At 36.6% G+C, this 17,375-nt stretch overlaps 1 protein-coding gene across 5 annotated transcripts in view; it reads right to left on the reverse strand.

Moving 5' to 3' along the window:
- Positions 1 to 17,375, reverse strand: part of LOC121324169 (transcription factor COE1) — a 143,203-nt gene that overhangs the window by 12,475 nt on the left and 113,353 nt on the right. For all 5 annotated transcript variants that reach the window (XR_005951225.1, XM_041265715.1, XM_041265713.1 and 2 more), the window contains exon 11: positions 10,342 to 10,430. Coding sequence is in view for 4 of the 5 variants with exons in the window: in XM_041265715.1 (XP_041121649.1) it covers positions 10,342 to 10,430 (89 nt within the window). In the remaining variant the exon portion in view is untranslated. The remainder of the gene's footprint in view (positions 1 to 10,341; positions 10,431 to 17,375) is intronic.

The following is a 17,375-nucleotide window of genomic DNA, read 5'->3' on the forward strand; positions in this document are numbered from 1 at the left end:
ACAGAACGCTTCTGAGTTGCTGGTATCCTAACATTTTCTGAATGTATCTGTAACTTATGGTATATGTACCCATCAGAGATAAATTACTGAGGCAAATGTGACTTCCACGCACAACTGTAGCCCCGAGCCTGAACCTACTTCACTCAAACATGTTTATTTTTGTTTTAGTGATTTCTTTTTGTATAATAACACAGGTAATCCAAAGTTACAATTACATTTTATGTAGCTTAGTTACATTTCTAATAAGCCACAAAGGTACAGACTATTCAGTGGTATGGTTTGATTGAGAAATGTTTGTTTAGAGAACTAACTTAATGGTATTAAAATAAATAATAATACCCATACATTAAAAAAAAAAAAAAAACGTTTTTTCTTTATCTATAATTTCAAGTTTATTAAGAAACTCGCTACATTACCACACTGCCTCCATGCACCCACTGTACTGCTCCAACTAAAGTCACTATCAGCCAAATGATGGATAAGATAGGCCATACGATCAAATATAAATACGAGGCCAACACTAGCTGCCCTGTACATTTTCAGGTGTGGATTTGAACACAGATGTTCCTTATTCTACACAAGATCAATGGAGATGCACTTGTTTCCCAAGCCCCATGAGCAATCTTGTTAATATCAGTAATACAGCAAATAAAGTAGATTCCAAGGCACCTGTGCTACCATTTTGATCAGTGTGGATGGTCTGTATCTGACTGCTTCAGTCCCCTTTGCCTTGTTTAATTAACTTTATTTTTTATTAATAATAATAATAATAATAATAATAATAATAATAATAATAATAATAATAATAATAATAATAATAATAATACATGTTAGTAAAAGTAAATTAAATCATGTTTTACAGGGCTTATTTCCATTTTTCCCTATAGTACAGAGATATTTTCTTACAAATTGTAACAAAAATATGCTGAGCACATAAAAGCCACAGTGCACTGACAAATTGTTCATTTAAAACTTGTCTCTCCCTGTCCTAAACAAGGCACTATCCATTTTGATGAACCTCTGCAGGCACTAGAGACACCCAGAGGTCTACCTTGCTTATGGCCTAACAAGGCTTTAACTGTATAGAGCTCTGTGGCAGTGTGGCAGGGTGGAAGGCCTGCCTGTGTGTGTTTGTGTGGAGAATATTGGGTTGGCAGGAAAGGGAGTCAATTTCTCTCTATCAAAGCACGTGGGAATGTAGCTGGAGCCGACAGTTGAATACATGATTAAATGATTAATTAGGCTCCAGCTACAGGTGTATAAATAGGTGCTCATGGGTGTTAGGGGAGAGTTAGTTGGATTAATGTTTGTGATAGAGGTGGAGGTCTGTGTTGTGTGTTCGGTGTTGTGCTATCTGTTTGTTTACACTGCGTGAGTTTTTGTAAACCCTTTTGTTTTGTCAAGGGTGTTTTTGTTAATGTTTGTACTGTGTTATTTTTGTTTATTTGGATTAAAGAACACATTAGGCATTCTAACTTGCAGCTTTCTGTGTCCGAGTCTCTGTCCGTGCCAATACCATCTGGGATGTGACGCTACCGTGCCATAGGCGCACACAGATCTGATTAAACAGGGAACACTAACACACCATTGATATTTCTCTGTTCAGACAGCATTTGTTTTTCAAATCTTTTCAGTCTTCAAGTCATGATATTCTGAGGCCTGCTTATTTCTGAGACCATTTTATATTACTGTATTAAATATGATGCCTTGAAATATGATATACCTTCATTAGTGAAAAAATAACATTTATGTCACATCTGGACATGAAGGCAACACATGAGACACATTTATAAGTAAGCCGAGCTAGATAAAACCTGACAAATTTATCTCCTTGCTTATTCATTTGCAATTTTATCATGTCCTAATGTTCTATTAGAGCTGTAATACAAGAGGGGTCAGAATCATTCATCTTACAGGAAGACAAAAATGATGATGTCATATTTCCTGGGCTGCCACCCTGACCCATGGACTCCATCTATTCCTGGGCTCTGATTTCATTAGCAAAGAGAGCATTTCTTCACCACAGCAGGGCAGGTTTAAAAAGGGTGCTTGGGTATGGTTCTTGGCTGATGGAAAATAGATACACGTGTGTTTGTCTTCTTCTTATTGTTTTGTCTTACACAAAATATTAGACCACATAACTAACAGCTATGTTTGCTTTAAACAGTTTAGATCACACATTTCATTTATCTAATTATTTTTTTACTCTTTTTCTGTGCATGTTAGCATAACCAGGCCTAACCCTCCCTTGAGAAAGCATTGATACAGACCTCAAGCGCTAATACAGACCTAAGAACTGGATCTGAATGTGGTATACTGTACAAGGCTATTTCCATTTTTTAAAATCTATGACATAATAATCAGTGCAATATAGTAACCAATTTACTGTGTCTGTCAATCAGTGAAAACTGGGTATTTATTTTTGAATGTGCATATTTATAAAATGGCTTGGACTTTTCCTGTATCCTGTATATCTGTGTGATATTGCTTATGTATACTGGTCTGTGTAATCAACATCTTCTTAAACAGTGCTCTACAGATATCCCTTTATCAGGGGAAGCCTGTGTATAGTAATCTGTCTGCACTGTTCTAGTCTGTGCTCTCTCTGGGCACCTGCTCAGTTTATAATGCTTTCACCTTTGGAAATCCGGAACGCAAGATTGGTTGTGCATCATGTTTTTTAGACACATTTCTGAAGCCAGTCATCTATTTCTTGGGTTTACTCTCCTGCTGATCTGCTGATATTTTGTGTTAAAAAAAAAGCTTTTCATGTGCTGGATGCCTTTCGTGTCAAGTCAGATGTAATTTGTTTGATGATTCCAAAGTTTAACAAGACAAAATAATAAATGTATGTTAGAGGAGATATTTTGCCACACACAAGAAAAAAAAAAAAGTCAACTGCTGTAACATTTTTACTATCCAGCCAAACATTTAAAAATATAAACTGGGCTATAATCTGTATCTGTTTAACACATAAGATAGGTGGAGTTTTTGAAGATGAAATTTGAACAGTTCAAGCATTAAAGTTCAAAATATAAGAAAAGGTTTCTTACTATCTGGTTTAAAGCAGGAATGCCACTAATACAGTTTTAAAACATGCTTCCTCCCAACCTACATAGAACAATGGCCTTATGCATGAACGTGACCGACATTCCGATTACTGATTCCTACTTCCCAGCATTCCAAAGGTCAAGTGTCAGGGTAGCATATGGTGAACCAGAATGACATCATTAAAGCTATTATGAAAATGACCTCATTCAAACATACCGACTGAGACAATCTTATTATTTATTTTTCAGTTGAAGTCATATTTATTTTTGTTATACAGTATTTTATTTTACAGGTGTGTCTTGTATTCAGTACAGATCATTATATCAGTTATTTGGAAAAATGGACACAGACAAACTGCTAGCAAAACTCTTTCTATCCACCCTAACCATGGTGTATGTTAAGACCTAATAAAGCCACACTTCAATGCCATTATCCGCAATGTTTCCCTCAACAACTCACAGAATGCTGTCTGGAGCTGGATTTCTTTGTTGGATTTTGCTTCATGGCTTTTTAATTTTTTTTTTTTTTTTTATCTGGGTACCTCTTTACTGTACACCTTCACAAGACCTTGAGCAAATGATTTCATTATGTTTAACACAAATGCAAGTGACTTCTTTTCCATTTAGTATTCAAGCAGGACAGACCCAGGTTTGGAACTAGCCAGGCGTGAATCTGCCAAGCCTGGATGAATGTTTCAAGGAGATCTCTTGACATCACTGACTCCCCTAGGAGCTACTGAAGGGCACAGTGGGACACCCACAAGCACAGGTAGACCTGACCTCAAAGTGCATGGGCTTTTGAGAAGGTAAGTAAGCTTGGACATAAGGGACAAGTGGCACCCAAATAAGAATATTGCATTTGTTCTGTGAACAGAATTCCTTATAGGATGCAAGATATATCAGCCACAACTACAAAGCTATTTCCTTTATAGATAGCCATCATAAATCATGTAGCTTTTTCAGAATTCCTTCAAAATCCTAACAATATTGGCCATGATGTCAAATACCTCTCACTTCATTTAGCTAAAGTCAAAGTTTCTGTACAGGGATTATTGTTCTTGACTTTAAATTGTAAACATAACCCTTATCCTTCAGTAAGGATGCACGGTTTTAGGTTCTAGGTTCTCCAACATTTCAACTGCATGTTAGTCAATCACAAAACACAATCATTTCAATTTGAATGTTTTAGAACCAAAAAGAGTAATAATAATAATAATAATAATAATAATAATAATAATAATTGCAGACATTTAATGAAGGATTTTTCATATAATATCCCAAAACAGAATCGCTTTGACAGTGGTTATGGGAGTGTCAATTCAGCGTTATAAATAATAGTATTCCTGAGAGTAATTAGGTTACGTGGTTTGATACAGGACAGCTTGGGGAGGTTCTCAAAGCACTGGATTCCTGTACGGCTTGTAAAAACAGTCAGAGATGAAAGACTCCCGGTGAAGAAAGAACACATCTGATAAAGTCATGCGAGTGACCCAGCCATTTATCAGTGAAACCTCTCATTAATAAACAAGCAGTCTCACACACAAACCGAACACACTGACGATCATAACAATCAGTCTGAGCGCTTTCTCACTAATGTTCTCTCGCTGCATAATTCATAAATCATCCCTGGGACTCAAAGGTTACTCTCTGCAAGTCAATATCCCTGGGCCTGCCTGAACTACCTACTAGAAACTTTATTAGACAACTGTGAGTCCTGTGCTCTTTTCATTAGTCTCAGTCCCTTCCTTATTCTACGTTGTAAATCGGAGTCCCTTTTCTAAATTCTAATTCATGCTGATTTCTCTCTCATGCACAGTTTGGTGGTTAATCTAGGATGAGAAATCTAGGGCACTACCTTTTTTTATGTTTTTTTTTTTTTTTTGGACCAGGTGGCTTTGAAACGCTAGAATTTTTTTTGTGTAAAATCACTGACAAAAAGGCCACAGATTGGAGCTGCCTAACCTGAATCAGGGCCAAGCAGATCAAGCTACTTTAAGGTAGTCTTCAGTGAATGTTCACTGAACAATTAGAAAATTCTGCTTTAAAATTATCTCTTCACATGCATGTTTAACAACAGAAGCCACCTCGATCAAGAATACTTTACAAAATATAGTTCTCAAATGAAAGCATAGAATAGGTTTTAACCTCAAATCCACCCCCCACACCCCTCTCCCCCTTCACCTGTCTATGACTGACTTCAGCAGTAGCAAGAAATGCCTTCAACAAACTATTATTACCTCAATAAAAAAGAAATCAATACTGCAAAAATGAACAAGAGCAGAGAGCTGTGCCTGAGATACCAAAGAACAGTGGGTTTCTAAAACATCTGATAATAAACAAACCCTGGAGTCATTAAAAGGGAAGATTTGGTTTAGCATTTTTATTGAGCATAAATTGGTCTTGGCTTATCTTAATAGGCGGGTGAGTGTGTGCTTTTTTGTGTGACTCAATCACTGTTCCGTAATCAATAATAAAGTTGTAGGAGCTGCAGGTTCGATCGGCTGACCTCAGAGAACGCCGCCCTGGACAGCTGACTTTACTATGATGGATCACCTGGCTTGCTCTCTAAGTGGAGCCAAGTTCCTTCATGCTGTGAGGAGAGTTTTACTAGTCTTCACTTAACCCCTTCAAGACAGTGCAAAGCTAAAACATTCTTTCCTTCATTCCACTTCAGGCCATGATGAAACACACAGATTCCTGCAATGTTTATAGCTTGTACAATTGGGGGTTGGAAGTTAGCCGATGAAGAAGGAATATTCTCCCATATATAAAACCGGTCATATTTTGTCATATATGTTTATTTGTTAAAAGATTGGATATTCATTGAGATATCCGGTCTTCATTTTCAGTTTCTTCAATGGGAAAGGCTTTCAATGTGGTACCTGTATTGACAGTCACCGCTGAAGAGCCACCAGCCCAGTTTGTAGTTTAGATTTCAAGAAACCTGGCTTTAATATATCGAGAGAGACACAAAATGGATTCTTCCTGTCAGCTACTTTTTTACAGTATGTTGTTTTAAACACGAGAGCTCCAATGTAGAGGTCATGTTAAAATAAACACATTTATAAGTATTCTCAGTGGAAATCAGCAACTTGGCCCCTTTATTGAGACAGCAGCCAAACCCTACATCATTACTCATCAAGTCCAACAGTGATTACTCCTTGATATTATTCAGAGTAGTGCTGTTTATGAGGAGTATGCTCAGCCCTGGTTTCACCATTAAATACGTTTGTATAACTGAAGTCAGTTTCAAGAACTTAGAAAAAGCATGACAACTTAAACTTAAATGATAACAACTAGCATCAAATCTACTTCACAGCTTGATATAATCAAGCATTCTTACCCTGAGTGACAGCATCAAGATACAGCATCCTGAATCACCATCATGAGCTCAGACATTTTTCAATTAAACATATTCCCTGAACTGAACAAAAAACAAAATCAGCTGCGGTCCAACATATGCTTGTTATTACGGTTTTCATTGCATGTGTATATCTTCCACATGCTTCTCATGTAAGAAAAGGTGCTGTAGATTGGCTCACTGTCAGTGGCGTACAGTAATTGTCTGGTATGGCACAGTACAGTATGCAGTCACGTGCCATTAAATGGTTAATGTTTGTTTGCCGAGCATTCACTGTTCCAATTACAAAAGCAGCCTCGGCCCCCTGTCGCAGGGTGTTCTCGTTGTTGTAAATTTCAATTTTCAGCATGAGGCTAATGTGAACTAATGAACTGAAACCCTATCACATTCTCTTCAGTTTAAGCCATTGAAACACAACTCGTTGATATTTCATGGACACTGATACGTAACTGCGCTCACATCTCAAAAATGGCTGTCATATGGCTTGCTTTCCCATACGGCATCGGCTGGAAAATGATACTTAAATTATTTCATGCAATTCTATAATGCAGGCAGTAAAGTTATTTTATAAATCATTCAACCTAATGCCTGACACTTTTTTTTTTTTTTTTAATTTTCCACCCACCTATTGATTTTAAAAACAAATTACAGCTCAACAGTCCTAACAAATGTTAATACAGGAACTAACTTTTAAACATATAATACATCAGACATACTATTTTGGTTAATTGTAACTAGCAATGACCGATGATAATTAGATAATTACTTCATCACGCATGTGTTATGAAATCAGACTGTTTGTCAAAAACCATTTAGGATATGCATCTTTGATGACATCTTAACCCAAAATATGTGTTGCCATAGCGCGTAGCAATGATTACAAACGGCAAGGCTGAACAAATCTTTAAGCAAGTAGAAAGCGTTTATATTGTGCTAGTTATTGTTTAACGTACAGACACTAAAAAGGTCATGATTGGTGACTAGCGGTGTGTTTCCATAACAACAGTCAGCCAGCGATGATTTCTAATGATGTTGCATTGGAACAGGCTGCTCATCTGGTGGGGAACATGAATACAGGTCATGTTGTGCGGCCCCAGATGGAGCCCAGGAATACAGTACTGGGGAGCCATATGGCGAGGAATGCGGAGCAAGGGAATCGTTCGGTTTCTGTGTGGCAGGACGAAGAATAATGAGCTTATACTCTCTATTGTTCATTAAATGCTTATATGTGCAAATAATCTTGCTTGCATTTGGTTAAAATTATTATTGAGTTATTCAGTTATGCATAATGTGTCACAATCTATTTGTGAAATATTTGCAATCACTAGGGTCAGCTGAGGTAGGCTTGAATGATCGGTTTCCCTGGGTTATAGTTTTAGCTACAGAAACTACTTTCATTGTATTGATTAGGTGATGTCTGGAAATTGCATCAAAGTCCTTAGAACCTCTCAGAAAAACACTTACATGAGAGGTATCCTGCTTTTAACCACTTAACCCATAACTATTTTACATGTAGCTGTCTGCCCAGAACCAGGTAAAAACAATACTATATCGTCAATCTGACTGAAAAACTCCTTTGTCTGCAATTTTGGTGCAAATTTATGGTGGTACGTTTTTGTAATGCATTCCAGTGCAATAACACGGCAACAACTGATATTCTGACGGAAATCATATGGACTATATGGTCCACATGGGTTATTGCTATACACAAATAAAAATAAACAGGAGCATCCATCCAGGTTCCCATTACAAACGCGTTTATGTAATTAAGAAAAATAAAACACATGCAAAAAAAAAAAAAAAAAGAAAAACTGCCCGTAAAACAAAGGGTTACTCCACTTCTATCAGGTTGCGAGCCAAACACCTAAAGGTCACCCATGCCATGGTATAATACTCATGCTTCATAAGGAATGAATACAAATGTGTTAGTCAGACAGGGTGAGTTAAATTAGAAGGTCAGACAGGACTGCGAGAGCTGAAAAATCACCCAGCAATGGCCGTAATTACTCTTTTTAGTCTATTAAGTGTTGTTGTTCTATCAGGACTCTGGGGTATAGGGCATGAAGTACAAGAGAAAGTAATGCGTGTTTATTACTCCCACGGGATCAATTTACACAGTGGTTTTCTGCTCAAGGAGAACAACGTGCACCAATAAGAAAAGGCTTTCCTTTATTCCGCTACTTTTTGATTATTTCACTTAAAAGCCGCACAATTGCTAGTCATCAGTGTGGAACCACCCTCACATATATAAAAGCAAAGGGATTCTTCTTACACACTTTTTCAAGATGTCATAAAGTATGTATAAGACCTCTGGTTATTTTTACATTCACAACAGAAACATCACTGTTATCAAATTAGCTTGAGTTAAACGGTGAAACAGAGGAATGTTTTTGTGCTCAAATGCCTGGAGTCAGTCTCTCTCTCTCTCTCTCTCTCTCTCTCTCTCTCTCTCTCTCTCTCTCTCTCTCTCTCTCTCTCTCTCTCTCTCTCTCTCTCTCTCTATATATATATATATATATATATATATATATATATATATATATATATATACACACATACATACACACACACACACACACACACACAAAGTGCTGTGAAAGAGTATTTGCCCCTGTCTGATTTTCAGCTTTTGCACATTTTTCACATTGAATTTGGTCAGATCTTTTTGTGGGTCGTAGATTATATAGAGGGAGTCTGATTTGTTTGGTGTGCAAGGTAATCAAACATGCAATCTTCAGGTGTGAAAAAGCTATTGAAAGAACATGAATGCTCGTCTCAAGTTTGCCAAAAAGCACCTGGATGATCCTCAAGAGTTCTGGAACAATGTTCTATGGACATATGAGTCAACAGTGGAACTTTTTGGCCAACATGGGCCCCATTATGTCTGGCGAAAACCAAACACTGCATTCCACAGTAAGAACCTCATAACAACGGTCAAGCATGGAGGTGGTAGTGTCATGATTTGGGGATACTTTGCTGCATCAGAACCTGGACTACTTGCCATCATTGAAGGAACCATAAATTCTGCTGGGTACCAGAGAATTCTACAGGAGAATGTCAGGCCATCCTTCCAGGAGCTGAAGCTGAAGCGCTGCTGGGTCATGCAGCAAGACAATGATCCGAAAACACACAAGCAAGTCTACATCAGAATGGTTGAAGAACAAGAAATTTAAAGTTTTGGAATGGCCTAGTCAAAGTCCAGACCTAAACCCCATTTAGATGTTGTGGCAGGACCTGAAACGAGCAGTTTATGCTCAAAAACTCACAAATGTCACTGAGTTGAAGCAGTTCTGCATGAAGAAGTGGGCCAAAATGCCTCCATGGAACTGTGAGAGAATGATCAACAACTACAGGAAGCGTTTGGTTGCATTTATTGCTGCTAAAGGTGACGTAACCAGTAATTGAGTCTAAGGAGGCGATTACTTTTTCACACGGGGCATTGGGTGTTGCATAACTTTCTTTAATAAATAAATGAAATAAGTATCGAACTTTTGTGTTATTTGTTCACTCAGGGTCCCTTTTATCTAATATTAGATTTTGGTTGAAGATCTGATAAAATTCAGTGTTAAAAATATGCAAAAATGCAGAAAATCAGACAGGGGGCAAATACTTTTTCACGGCACTGTATATATATATATATATATATATATATATATATATATATATATATATATATATATATATATATATATATAATATAATATATATATATATATCACTGACTATGATTAGTGAATTTGAGAAAATTGAGAGCATTTATGTGCCATGAACACTGGGGTCTAAATCAATTACACCCATACTTATACCTTTACAGACAATTACAGCATTAACTCTGCCATGGGTCCAATTTGATTGAAAGTGGAAAATAAGCCATTTCATAAATCTGTATTCGTGTAAGTCTTTATTATGGAAAAAAATATTGGTACTGACCTTTGGTAAACGCTCAGGGTCGCCTGGATGTCTAGGGATGACCTTTTGTAACCTCTGGAAGCCATAGTCAATGGTTGGTTCATTCAAAGCTACAGAAAAAAAAGATTGAAGCACATGCTTAAAAGGACCATGTCAAACATCCCTAGTCCTGAATAGGGCAAGATCTTTGGTGCCCTCATATAACCTCTTCTGCAGGACAGAGTGTCCTATATTAGGGCTGGGGAACCGGGAGCACAACACACCTCCACACGCTGCTGCATAGTGTGGTATTCCTTGGAGGTCTTTCTTCCAAGTGCTGTCCAGGCCCAACTGTGCTTAGCCTCTAATATCTTAGGAGAATTTAGAATTCTGAAGATTAAAACTGCACTCTTTTGCTATGCTGTCCACAGTCAGAGAAGAGGGGTACTAATCATCTATTGGAAAACCCAGTAATAGCAGATTTTTTATGTTCATGTACTACTATAGTACAGAACAGTATGTATGTGTTTTTAACTAAGATACTGTAGAATAGAAACTGTAGAAATATTTTTTGCTATTGGTGTGTTTGTGTGTTCTGTTATATCTGGATGTGTGATTGAAACAACTGAGTTCCTCTAGGTTCCCTCTGCTGGGTAGTGCATTTCAAAGCAAAGACTAAACCATGAGCACCAAGGCGCTTTCAAAAGAACTCCGGGACAAAGTTGTTGAAAGGCACAGATCAAGAGATGGGTATAACAAAATATCAAAGGCCTTGAATATCCCTTGGAGCACGGTCAAGACGATTATTAAGAAGTGGAAGGTTTATGGCACCACCGAGACCCTGCCTAGATCAGGCCGTCCCTCCAAACTGGATGGCAGGGTGGCAAGAAGGAAGCCATTACTCAAGAAAGCCCACCTTGAATCCCGTTTGAAGTATGCAAAAAATCACTCAGAAGATTCTGTAGCCATGTGGCAAAAAGTTTTGTGGTATGACGAAACTAAAATGGAACTTTTTAGCCTAAATGCAAAGCGTTATGTTTGGCGCAAACCCAACACAGCACATCATCCAAAGAACATCATCCCTACTGTGCATGTTACAGGGATGTTTCTCTTCGGCAGGGACTGGGGCACTTGTCAGGATGAAGGGAAAATGAATGAAGCATAGTACAGAGAAGTCTTTAAGGAAAACCTGCTGCCCGCTGCAAGAAAGCTGAAACTGGGACGGAAGTTCACCTTTCAGCATGACAACAACCCAAAGCACACAGCCAAAGCTACATTGGAGTGGCTAAGGTACAAAAAGGTAAAAGTCCTTGAATGGCCCAGTCAGAGCCCCAACCTAAATCCAATCAAAAATCTGTGGCATGACTTGGAAGATTACTGTCCATCAATGCTCCCCAAGGAACTTGACAAAGGTTGAACAGTTCTGTAAAGAAGAATGGTCAAATATTGTGAAATCTAGGTGTGCAAAGTTGGTAGAGACCTATCCAACAGACTCACAGCTGTAATTGCTGCCAAAGGTGCTTCCTCCAAGTATTAACTCAGGGGGGTGGAGACTTATCCATTATGATTTTTCAGTTTAGTATTTTTAATTACATATATTTTTTCTCAATAAAAACTTTTTTCCCCTTAACAGTTTGGAGTATGGAGTGTAGATAAATGGAAAAAATACTCATTTAAATGCATGAAATGCATGAAACTGACACAACAAATTGTGAGTAAAGTTCAAGGGAGTGTAGACTTTCTATAGGCACTGTGTGTATATATATATATATATATATATATATATATATATGATATATATATAATATATATAATATATGTGTGGTGTGATACACCCCACTATACTATATAAGATACCTTAAGATACACTACTATAGTTCTTGGATATATATATATATATATATATATATATATATATATATATATATATATATATATATATATATATACAGACACACAATCTTGCTAATGGAAGTCCTTCATATTCCTATGAAAGTAGATTGCCCTAATTTGCAAAGTAAGAATAAAATGCAGATATGATAATCTGGGGATTTGAAAGGACATTTACTTTGAAACAGTAAATTTAGTGCTGCAATTACATCAATAAACTCTTTAACTTGTCAACTTTGTAAATCTAAAAGGCTGCCAGTCATTCATGAAATGAGAATCATGCTTAAAACCACAGAGTGACAGGTACCTACTTTTTAATGCAAGAGAAGTATAGTAAAATGGTCAAATATCTATTACCAAAGTATAACGTTCCAAAATATTCTGTTAAAAGCTGTATTCATTTTTTTTTTTTTTGGTCCCCATTAACGACTGTAACACTGTCCACGATGGTAACAGTTCTATGATTACAATAAAAAAGCAGTCAAGTATACATATATATATTATATATATATATATATATATATATATATATATATATGGTGTGTGTGTGTGTGTGTGTGTGTGTGTGTGTGTGTGTGTGGGTACATATATAAATTTTTTTTTAATTACTCAAATTATTATTATTATTATTATTATTATTATTATTATTATTATTATTATTATTATTATTATTAAATATATTCAATTGTGTGGAGTAAGTTTCCTACGCAATTAATTCACTTATACTGCTTGTGCCATATAGCATAAAACCTCCAGAAAAATAATATTGCTTGAATTACAATGATCTAGAATAAAGATATTTTCTTGGTGGAAAAGCTGTGTGCAGGGAACACATTACAGTGCAGGACATCAAAGTTGTATATGAGACAACACTAACATTCTTCAATGTACAGGTTGATTGCTTCTAAGATGTGCCCCAATTAAATCTCTGAACTTCTGCATTATAAATCAGTCCCATATGCCCTGGTACAATACTGGCGGCATTTTAAAAAAAAAGATCTGAAATGTACTGTATATCCATACTAACATACTCCATTTCCACATTATTTACTTATATATTCCTATTCATTTTCCGTTTGAGAAATAATTCAATGATTTCCAAAAGCTGTTTGTAAGAAAGCATCTGTATGCATCAAGAGACTGAAAGTGTATTAGAAATTAATTAGCCATATATATATATATATATATATATATATATATATAGATATATATATATATATATATATATATATATATAATATATATATATATATATATATAATAAGAAACTTGATAACAAATATAAATGGCACATACAAAACATAATTACACCAGGCAAGACATTTACAAAAATTTAAATGGAGCATGACTGTATTAACACTGCTATAATACAGTATATAAAATAGCTAGGGTATATGCCATATTAGTTCTATGTGCACTGTAACTGTTTGATAAAAAAAATAAAATAAAAAAAAAAACCCTGTTTCTTTTTTTTCTCCTTTGTGTCTGCAAGTACATCTTTAATTAAAGATAATGAATCTATTTTGTGCCAACAATGCTTCGATTGTTAATCAAAAGATTGTCTGATGTGATTGTGAGAGGAATTTGTTTCCCAGACTCACTGCCAAGTGTAGCAGTATGATCGACACTTAATATAAGCAATTAAAAGAACTTGTTGAAATATCATACGGAGCTCACAGCTCAGGGGTGTTGTACAGCATGCAAGATTGAAGGGAAGGCATTCAAGTGCTGCAAAATTAATTGAATAAGGCATGTCTTAACATTGTTATTTAAAGAAAAATAAATAAACTGTAGATATGGGTGTCAGTGTTGAGGCACTCGATGGGAGTCGGGAAGGCAGTAATTCATTCTCCCTCTCTTCATTTTGTTTCCATAGTGGGTTCAGACTCATTTGCACCCAGTGTTTTGTTAAATCAATACAGCGCTGTGGACAATTTTTTTTTATTTTTTTTTGTAAATGACATAAATGGCTGGTAAAAATGACAGCTTTTTTTTTCATGACTTTTAAAATACATAATAAACAAAATAAATTTAAAAAAAAATGCATTCTTCTACATTATGACTTTGCTCCATTCAGGAATTTCCCCTTTTTAATCTGTCATCCTAACAATTACTTAATATGCTCACAATTTCCATTCAATGAAATGTACTGCGTGTCTTACAAGCACAGTCAAGCATGCCTCCGTATTCCTAATATGTGTTCAGTCCCCATATTCTTCTATTTGTTTTCCTCAGCTAGTTATTAGGAACCTCTGTCAGTTAGTAAAAGTCTATTGAGCTCATACCTAATTGCTAATTACCCTGAGAGAAGTTACTTGATATTTTAGCCCTCTGTATGATTTTTTACTGCTTTGTTGAACATCAAGGCTTGAACCTGGGCACATTCCAAAGCGGTGAACAATTCTGCTGGAATGAACACCAGATTCCTGTTTGATCCATTTTTTCTATGTGTTTAATAACACACACCTGAGCTTGTTACCTATACGTGGCTAACCAAGCTTGCAGCAAAACCTAGAATGGGTGAAATTGCTATTAAATTTCCATCCCTGGTTCTGTATTTCTAGAAAAAAAACTCTAAAAGTAATAAAGTAAATCTAAAGTAATCTCCTGATGGAGTGAGATCGAGAGGGCGTCTGATTCCCTTACAGGTACTGCATTGTGTTAATACTCAGTTTTGAATCTACGGCTCGACTGCTTTCAGTATTGTGAATGTACCTGGATGTCCTCAGTGAGGTCTGTTTAAATTGTTGCCAGTCAGGCTTCCCAAGGGAAGCAGTTTCTAAAAACAAATTGGTTCTGTATGTCCCCACCACATTAAAGTCACACTCAAGCACAGTCTCTGATTACAAATGAGCACATGTACCTGTACACTACTGCAAAACCTGCCCTGGAATATTGTCTTACCTTCAGACAGATTTAATAATATTTCACACCAGGAAAAAGAAAAAAAAAAACACTCCCTCCCCACTCCCCCGACCCCTGCTTTTTTCCTCTCAAAATGTAATAAACTAAAACACACACACAAAAAATTAATTTCACAAAACTAATTAGAAAGAAGTTTATGCTCATAGCATAAGAGCTTCTACACAACCATTTAGGGATGTTTACTTTATTGATAATTTTTGTTTCCCCTTTCAGAAATAAGTGGTATCATTTTAAAATGCTGCAAAGGCAGGCAATCTAACTACTCTAAAACCATCACTGTATTCACAGATAAGGATTCTAACCTGCACCTCTGCTCTGCTTGCATGCTATTTGAGAATCTCCTGGAGCCAGTACCGTGTTTCTACTAGTGTTAGTCAATTATGACAACAGCTTTGCTGTTCTGCAATGCAGCACCTATAATAATGCCATCAACAATGATACAACGCCCTGCCTGATAACTACATGACTCACTGCCCTCACACCCCAGTGAGCACTGTGACACTGCACTTATATCATCTCGTTTGTCTGACAATGAGTTCATTGCAGTGCTTGCCAGGAACAGGCAGGCGATAAACGGCATTGATTTAACACATCTTGTTTTTAATCATGCTCGGATTTTCCGAGCAAGCATTTTCGCCTGTTCGCCGGCTTGTAGCTTATTTCTGTCGAGCCAACTCAGGAATGAAAAGGTCATGAAGTAAGACATGGTTTACTGGAAGACTCAAACACAGGGGAGACAAATACTGTCAGTTGCAATCGCAACAGCGTAATACCCTCTTACCGTTGTACGCGTTGTGTTGGTTGTATTTAAATGTCCACGCCGCTTGACTCCTGTAGCTCACATTACTTCCTGTAATTATGGACACTGCATAAACACCACTGACCTATAATGCTTTGATGAGCTAGTGCCTGTGTAATAATGAGCCAGGCGATTGGCCGGCCTTGTACAAGCACACATTAAAGTAGTGATATTGAGATGGATTGCAGTGGTCAGTGTGTAAACGCAGGGCTGCAGTTTTAGATGTCAGGATCGGTTTAATCTCCGCGTTGCTATCGATTTTTAGATTCTGCACAATCTTTTCACTAGCCGAGCAGATAATATATATTTACGAGCAGGAGAGAGAGAGAGAGAGAGAGAGAGAGAGAGAGAGAGAGAGAGAGAGAGAGAGAGAGAGAGAGAGAGAGAGAGAGAGCACAACACAACACAACACAACACAACACAACACAACACAACGCCTCAGTTGAGCACAGCCTTTTGTTTTCTGAGATGAGTAAAAGGTGAGTACCTCCAGACAAAACAGAAACAGGATCAAGCATGCAGTAATACTGTATGTGGATGGACCTTGGTCCTTATTCTAGCTGATGCATTAACATAGGATTGGTAAACTTGATGAGATGTATATCTTAGACCTGCTTTATTTTACAGAGATCCTACAGCACTTATCAAAGAAGAGGTACAAACTCCAGAACCCTGGCCAAAATCAACACTGCTTGAGGGGATCGCTTTGTGCTGTATAAACAACTTCACATAAATAAGTACACTGTGACCTGGGGTGTCATTTCTTAAGTACTGTAGTGGCCTCTTTTGAGAAAAAAAGGTCAAATTTGCTAATCTGTATGGTATTGTGTGTGAGTGTGTGTTTGTGTGTGGTGTGTAGATAGCGGTTCTATAGCCAGGCTGAGCTGATTACTAAAGCGACAGATTTTTTTATGTGAAAGCTGAAATGATAATGTATTGCACTCCCTTCAGAGACACTGGATAAGATATACCTTAAATACTATATCTTCATGTAGTTAAAGAAATGCACACACACACACACACACACACACACACACACACATATATACATATATACAAATATATATATATATATATATTATATAATATATATACAATTATAATATATATCATTTCCAAGATTTAAAAAAGTAAAGTAAATGCAGCATTTATTTATTTTTTGTCAAAAGGTTTTAAAAAAGTTAAATAGCTAAAGCCTTTAGTTTTTATTCTGTCAAGTTTATTTTTAATCTTTTTGCTTTTTGCTTTTTTTTTTAAATAACTGGCTCAGATAAAAGGGAAGTGAAATCGGTGATCTGGGCCCGAACCTGTCAACTTCACTTTGACTCTTGTCAAATGTGGAACTGTAAACCACAGGGGGATATTTATAGCCGGACAGATTTTTTTTTTTTTTTTTTAACTGTTTTATTGTTGTCTTTTCTCATCAATTTCAAATTGGGAAACCTAAGTGAAAATTGCGGTT

The sequence above is a fragment of the Polyodon spathula genome, chromosome 12 (assembly GCF_017654505.1).
Source record: "Polyodon spathula isolate WHYD16114869_AA chromosome 12, ASM1765450v1, whole genome shotgun sequence".
In the NCBI taxonomy this organism is placed as follows: domain Eukaryota; kingdom Metazoa; phylum Chordata; class Actinopteri; order Acipenseriformes; family Polyodontidae; genus Polyodon; species Polyodon spathula.